Source organism: Lithobates pipiens, unplaced genomic scaffold, assembly GCF_037356315.1.
Source record: "Lithobates pipiens isolate NorthernLeopardFrog02 unplaced genomic scaffold, aLitPip1_a1.2 Scaffold_16, whole genome shotgun sequence".
In the NCBI taxonomy this organism is placed as follows: domain Eukaryota; kingdom Metazoa; phylum Chordata; class Amphibia; order Anura; family Ranidae; genus Lithobates; species Lithobates pipiens.
In genome coordinates this window covers 136,588,379-136,604,218 of record NW_027507748.1, presented here as the reverse complement: position 1 = coordinate 136,604,218, position 15,840 = coordinate 136,588,379, and the positions used below count along the sequence as shown (strand labels likewise).

The following is a 15,840-nucleotide window of genomic DNA, read 5'->3' as shown; positions in this document are numbered from 1 at the left end:
GAAACCATCTAACAAAACCGTTATTTTTAACCCTGTTATCGGTAGTGAATGATTTACAGATATCTTCAGTTATGGTGATAACAGCCAGGCTTTCAATACAGCATCAGTCAATAACTTAAACTGCTGTTAAAGGATGTCAGGAGCATTTCAGTAGCAATTGTTCGTGGCCCTCATGCCCAGCTCAGTGATCTGTGCAAAATCACATTGGGGGTTATTTACGAAAGGCAAATCCACTTTGCAGTACAAGCGAAAACTACAACTGCAAACTGCACTTGAAATTGCACTGAAAGTGCACTTGGAAGTGCAGGTGATGTAAATCTGAGGGGTAGATCTGAAATGAGGGGAAGCTTTGCTGGTTTTATTATCCAGTCATGTGCAAGCTAAAATGCTATTTTTTATTTTCCTTGCATGTCCCCCTCGGATCTACAGCGACTTTACTTCCAGGTACACTTTCGTTGCAATTTCAAGTGCACTTTGCACTTGTAGTTTGCACTTGTAGTGCAAAGTTGATTTGCTGTTAGTAAATAACCCCCATTGTTTTCTATAAGTGTGTAGATTAAAGCGGAGTATCAACTTTGAAAAAACTGTTTGTTTTTTGGAAGAATTTATTCATTTTAAAAGACTTATTACTAGCACTCACGTTTCTTTTTTTAATTGCTGCTCAATTGCATTTTTAATTGAGCAAGATATGTTTTATTCCTTTTTCTTGGCACTTTCCATCTTGCTTGTGGGCATGTGAAGCCCACAAGCACTATCTTCTGGGCTCTGGTGCAGCTGAGTGACCAGCATGCACCGGCCATTCTCGCGCATGTGCTGTATGTACGGTTTGCAGCGCCGTACATTTCTGACGTTGCCATCACAACGGGCGGCATCGTTGGAAGTGCCCGCCCTGTTGTGATGGCAATGAAGCCCTCGGCACTGCCCACTGACTCCTGGGAAATGATGACAAGCATCTCCCGGGAGCACTAGCGAGCACAGGTGCCAAAGTAAATTAAGTCAGGTGCCAGGGAGAGCAAGAGGCAGATTCTGAGGCACCCCTTAGCAACAGACATGAAAACGTGAGTAAAAATAAAATAAAAAATTCCAAATGTTGTTTATTGTGTTTAATGCTGCTGAATAATGCAAACTGTCTATCTGGGGAAAGCCAGCTAACACAGGCAGGGTAGCCAACCTGCACATGCTCAGTTGTGTCTTTTATACTGGAGAGAACATTTACTTGTTCTCAGAGATAGCCAGGTCACATGGTATTGGCATCACACATGTGGGCGTGTATATAGGCTGCAGTGGAAATCTCCTCCTACCTAAACTCTCAGCACTGGAGAAACTGTGCAGTTTATCACTGACCTTGGTATACAGATTAGCCAAAAAGGTATATAATGGCAATATTTTAATGTAAAAAGAAGATTTAGCTGTGGGCACTGTGGGGGGGGGGTGAACTATTTTCATATTACTGGGTTTAATAACACTTTAAACCAGGGGTGCCCAACCTTTTGAGGAGTGAGGGCCACTTTATCGACTTGGTAACCGGTCACGGTCACAATGAGCGTAAAGGGGTGGTGGCAGGTCTGTGTCCACTCTGCATATGTAGAGCAGACACAGATGCAACCTGCTTTACCTTAAGGGCCCTCCAATCCACCCAGACAGAAGGGGACAAATCCCCTTCAGTTTTTTTTAAGGAGATTGGAATGCAGAGAGGCATGTGTAAACGGACATGAGTCCGTTCACATCTGCCGCTCTATAGAGGTGAATGGAGAGTTCGTTTGAGTCCACCTGAAAAAGGCAGGTGGATCCGAAGGGACCAATCGTGTGAAAGGGGCCTAAGGCTGCTTTCACACTGATGCACAGCGGTTTAACTGCTCCTCAACTGACCTCAATCTTCACTTCTTCCTCAGGATTCCTGCAGCTGGCTGGTACTGCTGGCTGGTACTGCCGGTGGGTACTGCTGACAGGTGCTGGTAGGTACTGGTAATGCTGACTAGTACTGCTGACTAGTACTGCTGGCGGATACTGGTACTGCTGGCTGGTACTTGTACTGCTGGTGGGTACTGCTGACTGGTACCGCTGGCTAGTACTGCTGGTGTGTACTGGTACTGCTGGCTGGTACTGGTACTGATGACTGGTACTGCTGGCGGGTACTGGTACTGCTGGCGGGTACTGATACTGCTGGCTGGTACTGATACTGGTACTGCTGGCTGGTACTTGTACTGCTGGTGGGTACTGCTGACTGGTACCGCTGGCTAGTTCTGCTGGTGTGTACTGGTACTGCTGGCTGGTACTGGTACTGATGACTGGTACTGATGGTGGGTACTGGTACTGCTGGTGGATAATTCTGGCGGGTACTGGTACTACTGGCTGGTACTGCTGGTTGGTACTGATACTATTGGTACTGGTACTGCTGGCTGGTACTGCTGGTTGGTACTGGTACTGCTGGCTGGTACTGGTACTGCTGGTTGATACTGGTACTGATACTGGTGGCTGGTAATGATACTGGTTGCTGGTACTGGTGGCTGCTGTCCCAGATTGTGGGTTCCTGTGTCCCGACCCGCCATCTCCGAGCTTAATTGTGACAGAAACATGCAGCTGCAGTAGAGAGCAGAGCCGATGCTTACCGTCACAGGCGGAGTACATTATCTCTCTGCCTGTGAAGGAGCCAACACTATACAGGAAGCGCCGGCTCTGCTTCCTCTAGCGGCGTCTCCGTTCTTCGCACTAATGCTCGGAGATGGTGGGTCGGGAACCTGCGATCTGGGCTTGCCGACCCACCATCTCAGAGCAAGACATAGCGGGCCACATCGGAGGGCGCCACATGCCACATCCAGAGATTGGGCACCCCTGCTTTAAACCCTAACAATAAACTTCTATTCGCTTTATTTTAGACTGGTTTTTATACCATTTAAAGTTTTTGTTGTACCAGTGAAACAAAAATAGCCATTGATGCTGTGAGAAATCAATTTTTTTATCCTGTGCTCTCTGTAGTGTTATATCAAACCGTTTAATCAGCCTTGCCCAGTTTATCTCTATGAACGTCTACCCTCTGAATTATGTATATGAGGAGAGGGGAAGCTGTTCTTTACTCCACAGGGACAACACTGCTACTCCATAAATACAGTATAATGCGTGGGCATTGTCCCCATAGGGCAGCAAGTGTGTTACTGGCAGGATCACCAGGTGAAATTAATGGAAAACAAAGTAATCTAAGGCCTCGTGAGCTTCAATATGTTTTTTGCTCTTGGGTTTAGATACAGTTTAATAAGATTTTTTGACCAATGGAATACTGGTCAGGTGACTTTTTTGTTATCTAGAAATGCAGGACAAGCCTGCTGCAGTTTTTTTTGTTTGTTTGTTTTTGCTGTATTTATTTGATGATTACAGATGTTATATAAGGCTCAGGTCCTACACGTTGCTGTGCTGGTTGTTTCCTGTCCACTGACAGTAATCAGCTGGTAAACACTATTTCTGCCTTCTAGGTTCTTTACCATTACCAGTCATTTACTGACAGTTTAGTCATAGGGAGTGTATACACTCATGTGTACTCTTTTGTGCAGCCTCTTGTTTATACCATCACGTACCTGATAAGAATGTATCTGCCCATAATTAGCAACAGTAGAATGTTGATGTACAGTAACAAGGGGTATAGACAGAATAGCAAGGTGTCCATTTATGTTTGTATACACAAAAAGGCATCAAATATGTTTGTTAGACACTCTGGAATGGACTGGCATGATGTAAAAATATGCAGTATTTTCAGAAAAAAGAAACAGGGCTTGAGAAACTTTACTAACATCACATTTACATGTTTATAAACTAATTTTCTCATTCTAAAGGACTTGTGGGGACTCCTTAATGATTCAAATCTGATTGGAAGAATAAGGATTTTTTTCATCTAATTTCTAAGTTTGTCAAACTCAATGAAACTTGGATATTCATTGAACCATTATTTTCAGATATTCACAATTCAATAAGCTTTTTTCCTTCAACAACTAAACTAACTAGCAGTATTTACATTTTATTTTATGTTAATGTGTTTGTTGTTGACATTTTATAACATTGAGAGGTATCATTAATTACATAACTGTGTTTAAATTATAGTGTTCTCAGCAAACAATGGCACTAATCAGTGAATGTGCCACTAAGCATCACTGTGAAAAATTAACTTTATCAAGTACATTTCTTCTCTTACCTTGCACATGTTGCACATTATTCTGGGGTTTGGACTACTTACTTGCCATTGAAACAGAATGGTTATTAGGGTAGTGCCAATGTTTTAGACTAGCCTTTCTCAGTCAGGGTTCAGTGGAACCCTAGAGTTTCTTCAGCAGTTTCTAGGGGTTCCTTAAGCAATAAGCAGCTTTTTCCTCTCAGATGAGCAACCACAGACAATAATTATTTTTTAGCTTTCTATGAAGAGGGATTCTTCTGAATTACCACAAATGTAAGGAGCATTCTTCCTAGTAACCATCAGGAATTCCCTGAGCCCAGCAAGTTATTTCAAGGGTTCCACCATGTTAAAAAGGTTGAGGAAGGATGCTCATGGAGCCCTGTGGTTGTATAGTACATAGGTCCTGTCTGTGGTAGCATGAATTTTTAGCAACCTGCCTCAGAATGGCTTGAGAAGAAATGTCTGACAATCACAAGGTCAAGAGCCATCCCTGTTTTGCAAGTTCAGAAGCATAAGCAGCAGCTTATATCTCTTATATCTCTTTGACTCTTTCCTTAAATTACTTTTATTTTTAATTAGTGTTATCTTTTTTGGTCAAAGCAACCATCCCTTCTTCCTTCTCTCTCAGCTTATCCTCTTATCATCTATCTTGCTTGTCCAAGTAAGCCACTGACCTGGAACAAGCATGCATCCAGAAAGGATTAATTTAATGGCATGTAGTGATGTGCTTGAGCATCTGATTTTTTATACCTATTCGGCGACTGACCTCACGATTTGTTATTTTATTTACTAATGACACATCTACTGATGATGGACAATAAACCACGTATTTCTCCATAAAAATGTTTGTGAATGAATTTTTCTACAGCGATACTGAAATATTTTCATTAACAGATATTTTATTGTAGCTAGTGATACCTCTGCTTCATTATATCTTAATCAGAAGCAATACATTTCAGATTTTACTCATTAGAGTAAACTATTTTGCTAAAATATCCAATTTGATAAAAAGACAGTCTTGTAATTTGACCATCATAATTTTGATTGTATTGCTACAAAAGACACTTAACTCTCTTTCGTGTTGACCAGGGTAAGGTTCCAAATTGGTGTCTACATTACAGTACAAATGGCCAATACTTATTTCCATCAAAAGCATTCTTAAGACCCATACACACGATAGGACTTTGTACAAACTTTCCCTTGGATTTTTGTACAAAGGGCGTCGGCCCTAAACTTGTATTGCATACACACAGCAGGACTTTTTCAGCCAACTTTCACCAAATCACATGGTTTTTCAGCTCTTTACTGCCACCTTTGGTCAACTTCTGTATTGTTGTCTGATCTTTTGCATTGGTTCTGAGCATGCCTGTTTGTACTTTGTACAAAAGTCCTATGGTTTTCTGTACACACGATCAGACTTTGCTCCATCGGACTTTTGTTGCCAGAAAGTTTGTCCGTTCCCACAGCCAACAAAAGTCCGATGAAAACCAAAAAAGTTTGTCTGATGGAGCATACACACGGTCGGATGTTGCTCCAAAACAGCTAATTTGCATGTTTGTTGTCAAAAAGTCTGATCGTGTGTATGGGCCTTTAGAATGATATCAATGAATATTCCTCTAGCACCTATCTTTATAACTGTTGCTTTTACAGGATCTTCCAGTGAATTTTGCTGTGCATAGTGTACTTTCATAAGTGCATGTCTTCTAGGTCCTGTGTCAGGTGGCTGCCCTTCTGCATAGTGAATACAAGGGGGGTTATTTACAAAAGGCACATCCAAAAAAAGTGGGGATCATGAAATCATCACCCCACCTCTCCACCTCATCCAATCAGAGAGCTTTACATTCATTGAGAAAATGCCTAACCTACCGATTTCAAAACATATCATAAAACATAAACCAATCTGGGACCACCCAATTATAATTGTGCAAAATTTAAGCCGCTGACCATTCAGAAAGAAATAATTCACACCTATGAACAGCACAAAATAACTGGGGCTACGAGTTTGACTGTACTTTTGTTCTGCCTAATATCAAAGCTTTGGGTGAAGATATATGTGGAATGTTTTTATTTTTATTGCACAAATTTAATAATGGTTCTCTAAAGTTTTTTTTTTTTTCTTTAATTTTCCGCACTTGTTTCCCTCACCATTATTTTCCCAAAACAGTCACTATTAACTACCACCACTTAGCTGCCAGTCGGTCTGTCTCTGTTGATGATGATGAGGAAGAAGAAGATAGGCTTCACGCCATGCTATCCATGATCTCCTCTCGGAACCTCACAGCTCCTAAAATGATGAAAGGTTTTTATCCAACTTCCCTCTTGAACCTTCCCACGTCTTGCTTAAAGAAGGCGATGTTTCCCATTTGACAAATCATGACAACGGTGGTGGCATTATCAGGCACAGAGAATAATTCAGCATCGCACAGCTTTATTGGTTTAGTCTGCTCTGCTAATACTTAGTATTAACAGGTTATGGTAATAACTAGTACACAGCATGATACTGACAGCAGTTGCATGTGGTGTTATTGTTATGATTATCTCCCTTCTATCCCAAAGAAAGATTATATCATGGGGGGGTATGGTATGAATTTTGACTGCACATTGTTATTTTCAGTCTTCTTCATATTAAGCCAATCTGTTGCCATTTTGGTTTAGGTTAGGCGTTAATATTTACCTGTCCTGCTGCCTGCTGAGTTGGAGAGAGCTTGGTTAAGATCTTCAGCATCCGGCTCATTTCAGGGAGTGCTGTTGTCTGATGTGCATTGTGATTCCTTCCACCAGCCTTTATACAGTAGTGAAGTAGGAGCCAGTGAGAGAAACCACAGAGCGCAGCTGGAGACATCAGCATCCAACATTCCTGGAAATGTTGAAAGCAGAAGAACTTTGACCAAATTTCTCTGTTCAATGCAGCATAGTTTGATGTCACAGGTAGCAGGACAGGTAGATATTTCAATACCCGCTTTGTAGATAGGCACTTGTTTCAGGATTTCAATATAGCAACAGAGGCACTTTAAGGACAGGGTCATATTTAGATTTGGCACACCTGGATGATAACAGTCTTTTGAAAAAGCTCTGCCGCTTGTCTTGTTTTTTTTGTTTTTGTTTTTTAAAGAAAAGTACTGCTAGAATGCATTAATAAGGGGCATTGGGTCTACTTTATATTCCAAACAACATTTTAACTGTACAGACCAACAAATAGGAAAAAGGGAAGGATGAGCAAACCCCCATTCCTCTGCAGATCTCTTGCTGAATTTAGCCACACATTTTCAGAGGTGGATAGAAGTAAAAAAAAAAAAGTAAGATATTGTAATTTGTTCTTTTTGAGGCTTGGTGCTGCCCCTCTAACTATTCTGCCCTAGACACTGGTCAAATACATGGCAACACCTTATCCAGACTCTCTGCTCTGGATATGCTAGGGGGAGCTTATTTGACATCTGGAGCAATCCTACTAATTACCCTTCAGGATCACTCTACTTCTTTCAGTCGAGGACACACTTTGCTCAACAGTACTAAGCCCTGATGAAGGGGTTGCTTTGAATCCCTGAAATTCATTGAGTTTTTATGACATAAGAAGCTGAATAATATTGAATCTGGACTTTATACATTCTGCTTTTCATGCTTTCCTCCTTGCATACCCAGTTTCAACTCAAACATAGAGCCAACCTTCAGCCACCACTTCTGGGAGAGCTGACTAGGGAGAAACATTCCTTCTATACTGCTTAAGACCTTATTGAGTAGAACAACAGCTTTTTTTTTTCTTGTGTCCATTATATAGCATTAGTAAAATAAAGTATAGGTGTGATTGGTTTCCTGTCACTATGGGTATTAAGAACTATTCTTTCTATAGACATGCATGAGGCAAATCCATTCATACCATGTGAATATATGCGTTGCTCGGCAGTCTTTATTACAACCATCTGGAATGTAAATGAAGAAAAATGTTTTAATTAGATAATGTCTGGCCCATATATGTTTGCGTCATGCAATTTAAAAAGCATTGACCGGAGTGGAAAATTATACAGCCATTTACAGTACACTATGGGTATTGCTTTGGCAGTCAAATCAGCATAATTAGTAAGTCTGGCTTGATCTATGTGACTTTTCTGGCAGTGACATAGTTGAGCAGAGGTCTTTAAAAAACTGCAGTTACCTTGTTCATTCCTCCATGCTCCACAATTCCCAACACTGCACATTAATAATGACCCTACATAATGACACTTGTGGTTTGTGGCCACCTCTTAGTGGATCACCATTTATTTTCTAGACCATCTTATTAAACTTCAAAACACATATATGCTGAACTCCCAGAATAGTTCATGCATTACACTTCCAGTTTTAGCTTTACCACTGTGTGTGTCAATGTCATCCAGCCAAAACTTTCCATTTAGATCCTTTTAAAGGTTTTGAGCTTTTGTCAGGTTTTATTGGTGTCTTTGTTCTATTGAGCAGAATTGTCTCTACTTTCATGTGAGGACTGAAAGTGATAGGAAATCTCTCCTACAAGGGACATTGAAACTCTGTATTTATGTAGGATATTTTTTGGGACACAGATCCTCATGTAATAAAGCTGAATTCCAGCTATGGCTATTTTTGCATAGTTACATTGGTCCAACTTGAAAACATGTAATTATGCATGTGCCATACCTTGCCAGTTTTCGTGGAAGCTGAAAATCACTGTAGTAGGACTTGCTAGTGCAGTGACTGCCATTGGCTTCTGGATCCCATGCAAAGCAGCTGCCCTGCTGCTTAGTGAACAAAGGAGGTCAGCCATGCACCATTCAGAGAATGCTGTGCATTTTCTGAATTAATGGAAAGTCTTCTCTGATTGGACAGGGTTGAGATTATCATGTCACTGTCCTGCCTCTCCACTTCATCCAATGAAAAGTATTTCCTGAATAAAGCCCATGCTGAGTGAGTGTAGTGAGCAATGCAGATGCTTGGTACAAGAGCCTTAAGCCAGTGGCAATCACTGTAGTAACAGTGCCTACTAATATGATTCCCAGCTTCCACAGACATTACCCAGGTGTGAAACATGCATAGTTACATTGGTCCAAGCTGCACCAACGTAACTATTCAAAAATAGTAATACCTGGATTTCAGCTTTAGAGGGTTAGTTCACCACAAAGCTGCCTCTGCAGATAAGGAGCATCTATAGATAATAAAAAATGTTATACCACGCTAAAGCCAAAAAATTAAGAAAATAAATAAAATTATAATGGGGGACAGCAGCGACTAACCATGTGATATAAACATAGTAAACCTAAAGTGAGCAAACAAAAAGTCACGCTACTCAATATTAAAAAAGCATTAGAATAAATGAAAAATAAACATATCAAAGCAAAAAATGTTAGTTGGATAATATAGTGAAAATCAATATCTGTGAAATTGCACAATAATAAATATCAAATGTAATGACAATACTGTGTATGTGAAAATAAAAATAAAATAAAAATACAGTTCTAAAAAATGTATAGAAAATTAGTCCATGTGATGTACATATAGAAAACTCAAAGCGGGAAAATCCTTCAGGGGGGTTCCACCACCAAAAAACATGCAGATCCTCCTGTGACACCAATTACCCTATTAATGGGGACTCTTATCGGATTTGACCATTTCTAGAATGATCAAATGGGCGTACAGATAAACCTCTGCAGGCTAACATGAGCAATCAAGCCTCCAGAACACGCCAATGGTCACAAAGTTCCTCCATAGGTATCAAATTCACGTCAAGAGATCCAGATCCGTTAAGACCAAAGGGCATGTATATATGGAAAGAAGCTCCAATAGTATAGTATTGTATGAACTAGTTTATTGGTAAAGCCAAAAAGGTACTTACAAAAGTTAAAACATTCACAAGCATTGTTAAAATAAGTTTGCCGGAACACAGAAAACAGAATCACCCGCACTTCCAGGGTCACGTGGGGCCTGATGACGTCAGCGCGTAGCTCCTCCATCTATAGATATGAACAAACCGTGCACTCTTGACCAAAGTTAAATAATGCCATTTGCTATATGTGTAGGCAATTTGTGTACCTCAAGAAGTCTGACTGGAAAACTTCCAGGAAGATGCTAAGAAAGTTGCTAAGAGAGGCCCAGCTGTTACTGCTTAACTCCACCATCACAGGAATGAGCTCTCAAATGCTGAGCTCAGAGCTATTGTATCAGAGGAGAGAAAATATGAGGGAGTTTGAATCAGAGAAAGAGCTAGCTCCAGTGATGCTGAAGGTGAACAGTAACAGCTAAATTTCTCTTAGCATTGTCCTAGGAGTTTTCTATTCAGGCTTCAAAAGGTATGTAAATGGCCTATACCTAAAGCAAGGTCAAAGCTGCACCATTTGTTTTTTATCTACAAACACCCCTTATGCTTAGGCAGCTTTTTTGGTAAAGGTGAACTAAGCCTTTAAACATATCTGAAAAGTGGCTGTACGCTCGATAGCAACAATTCCAAATACCATGCTCCCAATGCAAAAAAAAAAATCATATTTATCATGCAAGCTAACCTAAAGTATTTTACATATAGCATTAGGTCCATTGTTTCCAGGTTAGACAGGGAAATTGAACATAGCAAGATGACTACATCACTGATAAAAATGGTCACATGTTCTGTCCCATATGGAGAACTATTATAGTCTTCATAATGTTAAAGTCTTAAGAAAGGCAAAACTTTTTGTTTTCTTTGTTTTTGATAAAGTGAAGAAGGATTAGAACACCTATTAATTTTTATTGCTGTCTGCCCCCCTGTTCGGGAGATTTACCCCCTCAATTTGTCCTGTCTACCATTGTCATCGAAAGTGAAAAAAAAATTAAAACCTTTGGGTTGACATCAGAACACTAATGGAGGGGGAAATCTTCCAATTGGGACGCTAGTTCTGGTGACCTTGGTGACACACTGGGATTCCTCCACTTTGGATGGATTTCCTTTCATTTTCTGTTTTAGCTATGAGACAGGAAGTAAAGGGAAATCTCACCAATGGTTCACAGTTGGCATAAAAAAACTAATAGGGGTTATAACCCTCCCTTGCTGTGTCCAAAAATAGGCAGAAAAAAACATTAGTTACACTTTCATTTTCTATGTGGAAGAAGGAGAAATGTACAATTACAATCTTGACAAAAGTGACCATTTGCTTTACATTTTATTTGGCAAGATGATTTAAAAAAAGTCTTAGATCATTTTAATACAGTGAAAATAGATTCCTTTAGCACCATTTCCATTTTGTAATAAGTCCACCTCCACATAAGACTGATATTTTATCTTTGGATGGATTTGTGCAAGTTATAAATACACTTAAACCCAGCCACATTGGTAGTGAGATTAACTTTTGGGAAAACTGCAAGGTTTAATTGTATTGTACAGGTTAAAGGGCAGCTCTTTAGCATGAATAGCAAATATATAATATATTTAATAAGTTGGGATAATGTATTCAGCAGGCAGACTAAACCAAATGTCTTGGCTTTGCCCTTATACACTTTATTATGCCACCTCATAGAACACAGCTATAGATGATGAAATTGCAGCATGGAAGGCTTATGCTTGCATTAATCACTGATGAAATGCTCATAATGGAGACACTTGTATGCGTACGTTGTATCCTTGCCTGACGATAATGACATCACTGTTGTTACAGGGTTTGCTTTCCCTTGTCTGCTGGTGTTTGCAACATGCTCGACCTTTGCATGTGGCCAATTTTGCAGCTTCCCAAACAAATGATGAATGGAACAAAATAATGAGGATGCTGTTCACTTATAATTCTTCAACGTCTGTGGTACCTTTCATCTGGATCTTTAGGTTCTGTGGGGTTCTGATTTTACATTTTGTAAACTTTTATTTATAAATTTTATATTTTTTTACACTTGGTTACCTTTCATTTTTTGGTATACTTTTTTCTTGGGCCCTATCAATTATTGGTATTGGTATTACCTTAATCCAAACAATTGTTGCACATGGTGGCGGGGGCATCTTGTTCTTTTATACAATTAAATTGTAATCTTGTATCATAATATAAGATGCAGTATGGTTTTGGCCATCCAGCTCCCTCCCTGAAGAATTAAGGTGAAGAGCATTTTTTCATTAACCTTGGCTTTCCTTAGCAATTTTTTTTTATATACGTTTTAGCATGCGTGTATTTAGCTGCAAATTTTTCTTGTTTACTGCTTATACCTAACCCCTTTCCCACGGATCAAAATCAATAAGGAATTAATTATATACATGTCTATAGGAAATGTAAACCATTTAACATTGCCTACAATTTGAGATGTAAATTGTTCAAATTAATATTTATATACAAATAATGGCAATATGTCAGTAGGCTGAAATTGGAAAAATAAAAATATGGGGAATGGGTGATTTTAATTTATTTTTATTTATTGCTTTTGCTGCCACAGCTGGTGCCTATTTATTAAATTCCCTCATTGCACCTGACATTTGATTTGATGCATGAATCAGAATTCCCTATATCAGGTGCCCCAAACTGGCGACCCTCCAGCTGTTGCGAAACTACAAGTCCCATGAGGCATTACAAGGCTGACAGTTACAAGCATGACTCCCACAGGTAAAGGCATGATGGGACTTGTAGTTTCATAACAGCTGGAGGGCCACCAGTTTGAGACCCCTGCCCTATATGTTCCTTGTCATGTTCCTTATACACCTGTGCTGAATTAGGCTTTTTTAGTAATCCCTTCCTTTGTGGTAAGGCTTACGATGTGAACATCTTACCATGGCTTGCCGTCCAGCAGAAATGAATTGCCTAACTCTTTTTTTTATGTACTTTGCTCATTGTGCTTGGAAGTTTTAAGCATTGACCTAGAGCATGCGTTTGGTAACTTAATTCATGTCAGGGGGGGAGCTGAAAGGCCTGAACATTTTCAAATACGTTCATTTTTTCCAGTAATCTGAACTTCAGGCAAATATTAAAAATAATTATGTGTACTGTTTTGCCTGCCAAAGGTAATTCTGTTTATCCGGTCTTGTGTTTTACACAGCTCTTTCATACTGTACCGCCAGATAGGCAACACACTTATTTCCTAGTTTAGCAAGTTAGCTTTCTGTGTCACCTCTACGCTTCCGACTTCTTGAATGGATTGAGCTATAAGTAAGGCTTTGCAAGCTTAAAATCCTTCACTTTCTGCTGTACACTGGACCAGTTGATTTTTATTAAATAAAATCTTCAGATTATATATGAATGCCAGCAATGACTTTTTTCTTCGCTTGACAAACCAGCTTCATCACTTCAGTCTAGTGAGCAAAATGCTAATAAAGGAAGCAGTTGAAGCAGTAATGCTAACCCAAGCAGTGTGATCTTTCTGGCTGTCCAGTATGACAGAGAAGCGTAGAATACAAAAACAGCTTAACAGAATTGTATATTCTTTGTCAAGTAACTTCAATGTTGTCATTAGAGGTTTGTCTGGAGTACCTAAAATTGCTAAATACACAGTAAAATAAATATCTGCTTTTTTTTTTTTTTTTTGCTAAATAAAAATGTAATTCTGAATATCAATTTCTGTGATTCATGTACCTCTGCCACACGGCACAGCCAGGAACATCCCTCTTTTTCATCCTGGTTCAGGTTTACTGGTTCCTGAGTTATCGCTCTGCTTGTTGGTTAGAGGTAGTTATGTTGATTTATTATCCTGTGAGCAGGCTGGAGGTGGGAGGTGATAAAAAAAAGTTGAAGAGCTGACAGATGGATGTCATCTGACTGGCTATATAGATTGGTCATTGATATGTGAAACGCAAGCAAGGCCGGACAGAAGTACACATCCTGTATCCTGTAAGACAGCAATTAAAAATGTATTTTTAACTGTGTATTTAGTGATTTGGCTGGAGTTCTGCTTTAAGGATGTCCACTATGCTGATACAATTAGTTGGTAAAGTTAGTCTATATTAGATGGCTATTATTTCTAGCGGCTGCTATAGCTGCTAGCAATATTCACTGTCTTCTCCCGGTGGGGACAACTCCCCTCCCCTCCTGCTGGGTGCAGACAATTGCAGTAGGGATTCCGCTGACAACACTGTCTGTGTTGATGAGGGAATCATGCAAATTTCTTTCCTGCAACTCGTTGTAGGAAAGAGATTTGCACCGTCTATGGCCTGCTTAAGAAAGTTGTTGGTAATTCAACCTACCAGCATCTGCCTGAAGACTGCAATGTCAATTTTGTGCACAATGGCCTAATAATGCATTGCTAGAACATAAGATGTTTAACAGAAAATAGTAATAAAACATAGCATCTATTGAGCCTGCTCAAAGTAATGGCCTATTCTCTCTGATTATGTCAATCTATCAAGATAAATAAACGCATAAGTTCCATGTCACCTATACCTAATCCTACTAACCAGATTATATAATTTTGAAATGTTTATTAGAGAACTTTGCCCAATACATTGTCACATTCAAAAACTCTACATAAAGATAATGAGCTGATGTACTAGAAAGCAAAGCATGGAAATGAAAGTAATGAACCTTCCTGTTGACAGATGATGCATCATGAGTGCATGTAGGTGTGTGTTCAATAGCCCCAATTGTTTGTATACACAGTGCATATTGGATATATCCATTGTGTCCAATGTCTAATTGATATGTCTCTCCAGACTCTGGCGACGTGATAGAAATGCAAGGCTTTGGTGCTAATCTCATGCCCTGGCAACATAATGAGCCTTGCAGTCAGGGATCGTCTTGTCTATCCTGCTCCACAGGAAGCTCTCCATATGATATTCCCAGCTGCTGCAGCTGCACCCATGACAGGTGAGTCTCAGCCTGTGTGTCAGTGAGTTATATTCTTAGCAACCTCTAAATGTATTTTTAGGAACTGAAATCAATGAATTTAAAGCACAGTTTTGCTTTGCTCACGCAGGCAAAAGCAGCAGGTTCACTTTATCGCCAATACCCAGGCAGTATATGCTCACTTTTCCTTCATTCCTCCACTGTTCCATTTAGCCACCAGGGCTGAAGAAAATACCCAGTACTTCTGTGTACAGAGGAGCATGTAATAGCGCTGGTGCATGGTGCTTGGTCACATGGTGACAGAGAGGGTCTGTGATAGCTCTGAATACAGTATTCTTGTTTCTAAGGACAGTTCAAGATAAAAGGAATGGTAGTCTCCTTAAAGAACATATAACAATGGAGGAATGTCAAAAACACTTTAAGACCCTTAATACCTTCTGACCCACAATGCCTCAGTACTTGCCCCGAGTTTATGATAAGTTAACAAACATTCCCCTTTGATATTTAGCCACCAGCACTTTGTGCAGCTGCTAGCTCTCCACCCTGGCTGTAGCTGACAGCTCTGGTGCCTCCTAATTAACAGAAACCAGAGTGGTTTCCAATCAAATCATCACTATCACTATATCAGCTATGGCACAATGTGCACATGCATGCTGGGGTAGCAATTAAAAAATAAGCCTTCAGGCTCTGGATGCCACGGTAACCAGAAGGTGATAATGTGATTCTGTTTAATACTGTAATTGTTGAATACAAATCCAGTATTAAAACAAATATATACATACAATTTTTAGCATTTTTGTGCATTTGACTGCTTGAAATAAATAAAAATAGAGCAGGTATTTTATTAAAAGATTATAATAAAATAAACATAATATATTCTTTAATGTAAAAAATATCTAGGTATGCAAATTAGTTATTGTCAAGATAACCAACTAGTGTTGATGTTGCCCTGCAAAATTTGGC

At 39.6% G+C, this 15,840-nt stretch overlaps 1 protein-coding gene across 2 annotated transcripts in view; it reads left to right on the top strand.

Annotated features, from left to right (window-relative positions):
* Nucleotides 1-15,840, top strand: part of SGSM2 (small G protein signaling modulator 2) — a 550,156-nt gene that overhangs the window by 491,160 nt on the left and 43,156 nt on the right. Inside the window, exons 12-13 of one of the 2 annotated variants that reach the window (XM_077480501.1) lie at nt 6,324-6,458; nt 14,745-14,898. In XM_077480501.1, the coding sequence (XP_077336627.1) occupies nt 6,324-6,458; nt 14,745-14,898 (289 nt within the window). The remainder of the gene's footprint in view (nt 1-6,323; nt 6,459-14,744; nt 14,899-15,840) is intronic. The other variant, XM_077480502.1, reaches the window with a different exon arrangement.